The following is a 9,986-nucleotide window of genomic DNA, read 5'->3' as shown; positions in this document are numbered from 1 at the left end:
ACAGGCGACGGCCCGAGCAGCCAGGGTCGGGCGCGTGGTACCCGCCACGCCCGACGTTCGGAGGCACCGCGCGCTGCGCCTTCCGTGCGTCGCTGCGGGGGCTCGAGCTGGTCCCGCGGAGCCCGTGTCCCCTGTGCATTAGTCGGAGCAGGACCAGATTCTCGGCCTCCTGGAAATCTGACGAAGACGGAGCGAGATAAGATGGGAAAGTTTCCGAAAAAGTAACACTGAAACCGCTCAAGAGCGTCAAGTTGGACAAAAATCAAAACGGCTGCACCAGGGCTCCCGCGAAGCTCGATATTAAAAAATGATCGCGGCGGCTGGGTGATCAGTCAGCGAAGCATCTGCCTTCCGCTCAGGTCAGGATCCAGGGTCCGGGGGTCAAGTCCCGCATGAGGCCCCCTGCTCTGCGGGGAGCCTGCTTCTCCCTCTCCCTCTGCAGCTCCCCAGCTTGGGTGCTCTATCTCTGTCAAATAAATCAATAAAATCTTTTTTTTCCCCCAAGATTTTTATTTATTTATTTGACAGAGAGCACAAGTAGGCAGAGAGAGAGAGAGAGAGAGAGGGAGAAGCAGGCTCCCTGCTGAGCAGAGAGCCGGAGGAGGGACTTGATCCTAGAACCCTGAGATCATGACCTGAGTCCAAAGCAGAGGCTTTAACCCTCTGGGCCAACCAGGTGCCCCAATCAATAAAATCTTAAAAAAAAAAAAAAAAAAAGATTTTATTTGTTTGTTTACAGCAACAGTTATTTGTTTGTTTATTTGTTTATTTTTTAGTTTATTTAGAGAGCGATTTCGGGGAGGAGCGGAGGGAGAGGAAAGGATCTCCAGCAGCCCCGGGCTCAGTGCCCAGCTGAACCCAAGACCCTGAGATCCTGACCTGAGCGGAAATGGACTTGGATGCTGCACCCCCCCAGCCGCCCAGGCTCTCAGGGAAGCTCTATTTTAAAGAAACCTTTTAACTCTCTTCTGAAAAACTCCCCTCCTCCTTTCTTAGCCTTTTGTTTCAGGAACCTGGTACCACACCGAAGGGGGCTAAGGCTGGCAGTGCATACACGGATCCTGAGGAAACCTGTAGATCCTGCATTTCCCCATAAAACCCCCAGTCCCTTGCTCTGGGAGGGATTTGCAGCCTTGTTGTTGTTTTTAGTATGTATGTATTTTTAAGATTTTATTTATTTATTTGAGAGAGAGCGAGCGAGCAGGAGCCAGGGGGAGGGGTCGATGGGAAGGGAGCAGCCAACTCCAGGCTGAGCAGGGAGCCAGAGGCAGAACTGCATCCCAGGACCCTGGGATCATGACCTCAGCAGGAGATGGACGCTTAACCAGCTAAAAGCTATTGTTCTTCTTTATCCCAAACCGTGTCTTCCAGTTATAATTTGGTTCAGAAGCACAGAAGTCGGCTATTGACAATAACACAGCGTGTAAAAAGTGAAGTATTGTACTATTTTTTACATTTTCTTACCTAAACTTAGCAGTTTAATATTGAGATGATACTCCTACTCCATCACTAATGCTATCTTTTAAGAGAAAAAAATGGCTTAATTTTCTTTTCTCAAAATTTTAAACATCCTCAGGAACTAAGTGAAAAAAAAATTAGATCATCTGGCCTATTGTGTACAAAATGGCAAAATTTACACAGTTGCTAAAATCTCTGGGAATAAAGGTTGCTCGTTCTTTCAGCTTGGCTTTTCATGTTGCTCTAAACAGAGCTGTAGCACAAGGTGATCAGTCCCTACCCACTTTTATGAAAATCTGATTTCAGAATAGTTTTCTGCACAGCTATCTGCATTTAGGCCTGTTAGCCACAAGGTGGAGGCAAAGATATATTTATTTGAAGCAAGCATGTCCTGCCTGGCCAGGCTTGCAGCACTGGAGCGTCCAGGGTGGCAAGGATCTATCTGTATTTCTGGGCTTGTAGAATGAAAAAGACACTTAATCCATTACTGGAAACTTTCTTACTGGGGCAGAAGCAATATAGGAATTCCGAACCCCTCCTTGGTGGATGGGTAAGTAGGTATTATTGTTAACTGCAAACTAGAATTTGCCAGAAAGAATTAGTTGTAAAACGATGACACTTGCGGTGGAGCATGTAGTGGAAAGAATAATTAGGTACTTTCTTGGCCTGCTGGGGAAAAGAATATTTCAGATCCTGAAATGGACAAAAAAGAAACTGCCTCTGGGAAAGGCCATCTTTTGACTTGATTATCCATGACCGGGTTTTCTGTAATGGGAGACAAACATTTCGTTCCTTAATTGACAGCATTTTCATAATGCAATGGCAGACTGAGAGAAAGTAGTATTAGAAATTCACGCTGACCCAGTATAACCACTTAGCCCGCAGGTCCTTCACTGGTTGATTTCAGATGCTTCCCTTTTTCTAGTTTGGGTGAGGGTGCCAAGACTTTTTTTTTTTTTTTTTTTTTTTAAGATTTAATTTATTTGAGGGAGAGAGACAAAGGAAAGAGAGAGAGAGCGAGCACAGAGGGAGAGTGAGGAGAAGCAGACTCCCCACTGAGCAGAAAGCCCAACTTGGGGCCTTGATCCCCGGACCCTAAGGTCATGATCTGATCCAAAGGCAGATGCTTAACCAACTGAGCCACCCAATTGCCCCATGCACTAGGCTTCTAAAGCAGTGAGTTAGACTTTTGTACAGCAGGTTCCATTCAAGACTGATTAAAACTGAATCTCTGAGAATCACTGGTCTCTACACTGGGTGAAGGCGAGGCTTTGATGGTGGGGAGGGGTACACAGAAAGAGGGCCAGAGTCATAAAAACACAATCTTCTTAGTCTTCTTGTTTATTTCTAGCTGTTTGGAAATTGGGTAAACTGTCAAGTTGACTCAATTCTTGTTTCATTAGAGCATATTGCTGTTGGACTAAATGACATAATAGAAAGGCTTGCCCCTTGTTATGTTTTTAAATTAAAATCTCCATAAAAAGGAGCTTTGCTTTTTTAAGAATTTCCAGGAAAAGGTATTAATATACTAATCCTGTGTAGACCACTTAAGGTGATGATTCTCAGGTGATGGTTTAAGAATCACCAACGAACTGAGGGTTTTGGAGGGGCGGGGGCTGGGGTTTGGGTGAGCCTGGTGGTGGGTATTCAGGAGGGCATGCATTGCAGGGAGCCCTGGGTGTGGTGCATAAACAATGAATTCTGGAACACTGAAAAGAAATAAAATAAAATGAAATTTTAAAAAAAGTACAAAAGAAAAAAAAAGAATCACCTGTGGAATGATTTAGGCATCTAGAAAAACACAGGGTGTTAGTACTACAGTTTAAAAGACATTAGGTCTTGTATAGGACGATGCAATTTCCAGAAGTTCTGTGTGATGGCTGAACTTCATGGGTCAACTTGGCTAGAGGATGGTGGCCATTTGTTAGTCAAATGTTAGGCTAGATGTTGCTGTGAAGGTATTTTGTAGATGTGATTAACATCAATCACCAGCTGACGTTAAGTAAAAGGGATTACTACTCTTTACGATGTGCATAGGCCTCATCCGATCAAAGGCCTTAAAAGCAGAACTCTATTTTTACCTCGAGGCTGCAACACAGAAACCCTGTGTGCATTTCCAGACTTCCCGCCTGCCTCGTGAACTTCAGACTCGCCACTCCACGACTGGGGGAGCCAATTCTAGAACTCTCCCTGTTTTTCTATCTCTTGGAGAACCCTTACTGATACAGTTTGTGATCACCATTTTTAAGAAACAAGGAATTGTGTTTGTTTCTATTATGGTGAGTACCTTGTTTTTGGAAGAAGGTGATAGGTAATGCATATAAAACGGAGGATCGTTTATATACATAATAGACACTAACAAGTTAAATCACTTCTGGTTGACAGTAGATGGAAATTCAAAATCATCTCTTTAATGACGAAAAGCACTTAGGAAGTAAGTGTGAATTTTGACAATATCTTCTCAAAAGATCTCTGCAAAGTGTAACAAATACAAGCATAATTATGCATATAAAGTCTCAAATTTAAATGTATTATAATGATGGTATATTTGGGTCAGAGATCCTTAATATTAAAAAAAAAGCAATGAAAGTTTTTCAGAGTTTGCTGAGAAATATATTCAGGGGAACCATGAAAACATGCACGTGCGCCTGTGTGTACATGTACCTATGTGTATGCACACCTGTGTGCACCTGTGTGTACATGCACCTATGTGTGCATATACCTGTGTGCACCTGTGTGTATGTGCACCTGCGTGCATACGTGCACCTGTGGGCACCTGTGTGTACGTGCACCTGCGGGCACGTGTGTACATGCTGCTGTGTGTACATTATATAACTACTTCAACCATTATATAACATTTATTGAATATTTAGTGACAAAAAACACCCAATTATCCTTGGTGGGGCATAAAAATGCTTGTCCAAAATGGGCATGATTGTAGTGGCTTATGAATGATTTCTCAAGAACAGAGCAGAATTTTCCAAGATGAATTTTACAGAGCAATAATTCTGGGTGATACTCAAAAAGGATCAGTGGTTAAATTAGGGACACTAAATTGTACACGGTCGATTGTGACTCTTCAAGGAAGATACATTATATTGTTTCCAGAACTAATTTCATCAGGGAGCACATTCTTCCAATATACCTTCCAAGACTAATGGGCACGGCATCTGGACTTGAAGGCTAAGTCTCTGCTTTGTTCTTCCCTGTCACCGTAGGCCACTCATTTGCCTTTTTGGAGTTCCATTCTTTTAATTTTATCAATAATGTTTACATCCCAGAGTTGGTTTTGAAGCTTCACCAAGATACTTTGGAAGTAAAAAAGGACTTTAAGAAATTTAAAATCCTGCCTAAATATGTAGTGCATACTTTGTTGCCCCTTTCCCCCTTTTTTCCTTTGTGGCATCTGAAGAACTTTCTACTTGAGGTTAATTTCCCATTTTGGAATCTTTGTGGGATGTAAGACTGGCCCCTTCTACAGAAGCTGCAAGGAGACAGGCATTTTATTTTCCAGTTACTGGCCGCTAAAGTCCTGAGGATTTGACCTTGGCTTAGTTAATGATATATTCTTCCTGGTGAGAAGACTTAGAATCTTGAGGCATAACCAAGAATGATTTTGGTTAATGTAACTCCACTTATATTTGCTACAAAATCTGCTTCATCTCTACCATATAACTCTACATCCAGTATGAGATAAATGTAAGTTCCTTCAGGCAATTACTTATAAATATAGAAGTTTTCCTTGGCTTGTATTGATTTCAGAGAGGTGCTTATTCTAAAAGTATGACTGTTTTTTCAAAACAAAACCTGTCCACTTAGAACATTCATTTTTCCCTGAGCAAAGGAAGCACACAAAAATAATATCTTATACAGTGTACATGTGGTAAGTTGAATTAAGCTGAAATCAGGTTTTTAGAATTTTGACCCAATAAATTGCTCTGAGGGCTCATCTTTAGCAAATATAAAAATGTTCAGACCACAGAGATTTTTATGCAAGACAGATGTTACCTACTTAATGCCACACAACCTGTAGCTGGGAGCACAGAGGTGTTCTCAGGAAGGCGGTGGGGGTTCTTTAGGAAGTGAGCTATCCCAGGCTATTTATGAAAGAAGTCTGGCTAACTATTCCTTAATGGTACCTATCAAACCTGAGAAGCAATCAAGAAAGGGAGCTTAGTGTGCTGGGAATTTGAAAGTGGATACTTACTTAATGTTGTGGATCTTCTAGAAAGACAGCAGAGAACTAGAAGAAAGCAGGTGCTCATGAGGTTGGGGCTGCCTAAAACAGCATCTTTGTGAAAATCATAGGGAAAGAGCTGAAGATCAACATTGTAATATTATCCTCGATAACATTTGTGGTCTGCATTATATTTATTTTCATAGCAAATTATCAAACTTATCATTGTATAAAGATATTGTAGTTGATAAAAAGCAGGGAGTATCCTACTGGTCTCCCCAGGAGCTCTGGTTTTGCTTAGGTTAGGTCATCAGATGTTCCCAGGTGGTTTCAAAACCAGATCTATAAGAATAATGAAAATAAATGTTAGAAAAACAGCTAATGGGCAAGAGTCATAATATCGCTTAGCAGATGTTTATAAGGTCTGGTTATTTTTATGTTTAAAGAGAAACCTGTCTAGCATGACACATATATCCACCATGGCCCAATTCATGGGTCCAGACCAAAAATGTAAGAAATTCCCAAGACCTGTCTAAAAGGCCATCACTGTTGTTATGCCAAGGTACATCGTAGCTTTTCTTTTTTTCTTTGAATTAATGTTGTGTATAACTTTGCACTCAGAGAATGAATGGTTACAGCCAAAACAAAAAATGCAGTAACCAATAGCACATGAGCCTTCCTAGTCATGGGATTGAGAGAGTAATTTTTTTATAAACACTTAGTGTAAGTTTTTATCAAATCCCCCTCTATTTTGTAATGAGGCAAATATGTCCTCTCTACCCTTGGTTACCAAACCCACTGAGATGCGGCAGCAGAGTTATACCATAGTTCAATTTGTACAGTTCAAGGGATTCCATCTTTCATTGTACTGAGTTTATGCCTTTGAGGAAGAGACAGGAGAGACAGGAGACTCGTGCTTTCTTCATGGGTTTCTCTCAAGGTGCAAGCACCTGGCTGTGGTGAGTGTGATTCTGGTGGTGTTTTCTGTCCAACTTGAATCTGTGATGGGAGCCGACTCCTTTATCTGTTGGTAACCCAGGGAACACGATTTCCAAAGCTGAAGGTAAAAACAGCTAACTGGCCTCATGGGATTTCACAGGAACCTGTAATTCTCTCTCTAGTGAGGTATGCCACGATGAATTTTGGGGCTTGAAGAAAGAAAGTGATCAAGGGGACCAATATCGGTCAAGAGGACAACTCCGGTTTATAATATGATATTAGTTAAGAATGCAGTTGTGTCTCACTGTTGGCTGGAAGACTGGGATCATAGGTGTGCTTAAGGATGAGAACCCCTGAGGTCAAGGCTTCAGCTCTTCATCTGATGAAATACAGATGATATGATACAGATTGACGCAATACAGATAACTCAACATCTCTCACCAAGGTAGAATGCATAGCCAGCTGCAGTTGGCTTAACGGTGTTAGGAGCTACTTCACACTGAATAGTACGTGTCCCTTCTGCCATGGGAGAGTTGACATGTTCTTGTAAGAGAAAACTCAGAAGAATATGAATCTAGACTGGAATCTATTCTATTCTAGAGCAATTTAGAATACGAGAAGACTGATCTATCTGGAGGAAACCCATTTGAGTTTAGGTTCATGTTATTTGTAGTTGAAGCCGCAGCAGCAACTTTGTGGGTAGGACTGCCATTTCCTAGGTGTTTTCCGTACATTCCCTCCCCTTCATCGTTATAACAGTGCTGAGAGCTAGATACTGTAATGCTTTTTTCACACACACAAAAAAAGACACTGAGCTTTAGGGAGTATAATAACTTGCTAACAAAGATAAATAGTTGAAAGGGACATTCTAATGTAGAGTGGGTAATTTCAAGAGTTTCTGTGACTACCCCCATTATCCTGCCTCTCAGGATGTTAATTTTCTTTTTTACTGTTTGATATTCAAAGAGTTTATATTGGATGTGATGGAATGATTTGATTTCCTTAGTCAATGGTCTTGGCTTCCATATCATTTTGAGGAACGTTGTCAATAAATCAGCAAAATGACAATCTTATAACATTAAAAAGCCTCTGTTCAATGAAGGTCAGAAATAAACCAAAATGATTTTCATCATTTTTAATCTCAAAAGTAAATCTTTAAAATGAGTGCAATTAAATCTGGAGAGACTAATCTTGTAACATGCAGAGTTGAGGTCAACTTCCGTTTACGGTGTGAGGTTCTATTTTATGCTCTTAACATCATCATGTTTTTTTTTTTTTATGGGTGAAAGTGTAATATCTAAAATAAGCAAGTGATAATACTTTAAACATGTTGATTTAATTTGAAAAATGCCTCTTTCCTTCTAAGAACCCTGTTCTCTTTAAGACTTGATGGATTCTGACTTTAAACTGAATCTTTAAACTTGGAATGCATCAAAGTTGCTGAAATGATCTCCATGTTGTCATTATCTTAAATGTGATATTGTAATGGGTACAGTACCAAGCTGGGGACCTGGATTCTAGGCCTAAATGGGTCAGAAGTTGGTTGTGTATGTGTGTATAAGCTCCTTAACTTTTCCATATGCTTAATGTTTTCACTGTAAAATGAATTTGAATAGATGATAGTTAGCAAGGAGACTATTCAAATTGTTCTTGGATTTTTAAAGTACATATTTGGGACTTTAAAAACTATACTTACTCGCCTTTAAAAACTATACTTACCTAAGACCACACACATGCATCAGGACTATAGGATGTTTTTCATTTCAACATCAATCTGAAATGAAAAAACGTTATCTAAGTCATAAAGTATCTCATAATCTGTTGCAGAAGGTATACACAAATTTGAACCTTGCTTGGGGGAAAAGATTCTTGTCAAACGTAGCTTTATATTAAATTTTTTATTAGTCATCATTCACATTTATTTAGTTTTATACTGTCCCTGCCCTTAGAATTTACCGTGTCCCAGGAAAAACAGACAAGAAAGAAAAGACCGTAGTTACCAAGTGCCAGTTCCTGGGTGTGCATGGAATGGTAAGGGCTAGCGGAAGAGCGTGAGTGCCAGGGAAGGATTCCTAAAGGAGGTAAGGTGAGGTCTGAATTGAATCCTGAGATTTGATGCAAGAGTTAGCCAGGTTGGAGTGAGCATCAGGCAGTGTGTGGTGAGTTATTATGTGCAAAATCCTTGAGGTAAGAGCAACCTGAATGTACCTGAAAGAATGCAAGTAGTTCAGGAGGACAAAAAAAAAAAAAAAAAAAGGCAGGAGGAACAAGAAGTAATGGTTCGTCCAACTGGAAAAGAAGTCAAGGGTCCAAACTCTCTATTACAAACACAAAACTTCAGATGCAATGCAGATAGAGGAATGTGCGAACGATTTTGTATTCTACAAAGGTTATTTTGACCTCTCTATAGAGATGAGGTTCAGGGTGAGGCATGGAAGGTGGTGGGACTGAAAGCAGGAGACCAACTGGGACATTGTAATTCAGGCAAAAGTCTACTTCTGCCTACACGTAAGTACCAATAATGTAGAAGTGGGGAGGTAGAGACAACTGATGGGTTAGAATTGATGGGATTTGGTCTTTGGACATATATTTAAAAAAAAGACAATATCAAGGTCACTTGTTAACTTAGACAATGAGTAAATGGTGGTGATTTTCATAACCTTAGGAAACACAAAAGGAGGTTTTTAAGGGGAAGATTTTGGACATGTTGAAATTAATGAAACACTTTCTTAGGCTGGTTCAGAAGTTCCTTTTGTCATTCTTCCAGTGGCTGTGGCGAGTATATTTAGAAAGGTAGATAGAGATGGGTCCCTGGGTATAAATGACTCGGAGTCAATGTAGTAGATAGGCAATATTTTTAAGGAAAAATCTGTTAAGCAAATGTAGGGCAAGGAAATTTAATAAACTATATCCCAAATATTATAGGAAGGCAGGACAAATATTGACACCAAGCACTGAGAACCAAAACAAATGCTGTTCTAACATGAAGTCCTAGAGGCCAGCTCATTAACCTAGCTGCGAGATTAGTGTAGAAAACCATCTAAAGGGCTAAGACAGGGGTGCCTGGGTGGCTCAGTGGGTTGGAGCCTCTGCCTTCAGCTCAGGTCATGGTCCCAGGGTCCTGGGATCGAGCCCCGCATCAGGCTCTCTGCTCTGCGGGGAGCCTGCTTCCCCTCTCTCTCTGCCTGCCTCTCTGCCTCCTTGTAATCTCTGTCCATCAAATAAATAAATAAAAAATATATATATTTTTAATATTTTATCTATTTGACAGACAGAGATCACAAGGAGGCAGAGAGGCAGGCAGAGAGGCAGGCAGAGAGAGAGGGGGAAGCAGGCTCCCCACTGAGCAGAGAGCCCGACGTGGGGCTCGATCCCAGGACCCTGGGATCATGACCTGGGCCAAAGGCAGTGG

General features: G+C 41.0%; 1 protein-coding gene across 1 annotated transcript in view; it reads right to left on the bottom strand.

Moving 5' to 3' along the window:
• Positions 1-5,692: 5,692 nt before the first annotated feature.
• The window catches only part of GC (GC vitamin D binding protein), a 34,916-nt gene continuing 30,622 nt past the window's right edge, over positions 5,693-9,986 (bottom strand). The window contains exons 12-13 of the mRNA XM_044268218.1: positions 8,294-8,348; positions 5,693-5,977 (exon numbers count right to left, since the gene is read on the bottom strand). Coding sequence (XP_044124153.1) covers positions 8,319-8,348 — 30 coding nt within the window. The 3' untranslated portion in view covers positions 5,693-5,977; positions 8,294-8,318. The remainder of the gene's footprint in view (positions 5,978-8,293; positions 8,349-9,986) is intronic.

This window comes from Neovison vison, chromosome 11 (genome assembly GCF_020171115.1).
Source record: "Neovison vison isolate M4711 chromosome 11, ASM_NN_V1, whole genome shotgun sequence".
NCBI classification, from domain to species: domain Eukaryota; kingdom Metazoa; phylum Chordata; class Mammalia; order Carnivora; family Mustelidae; genus Neogale; species Neogale vison.
Note: the sequence above shows the minus strand (reverse complement) of the source record. Positions and strands in the feature narration are given on the sequence as shown.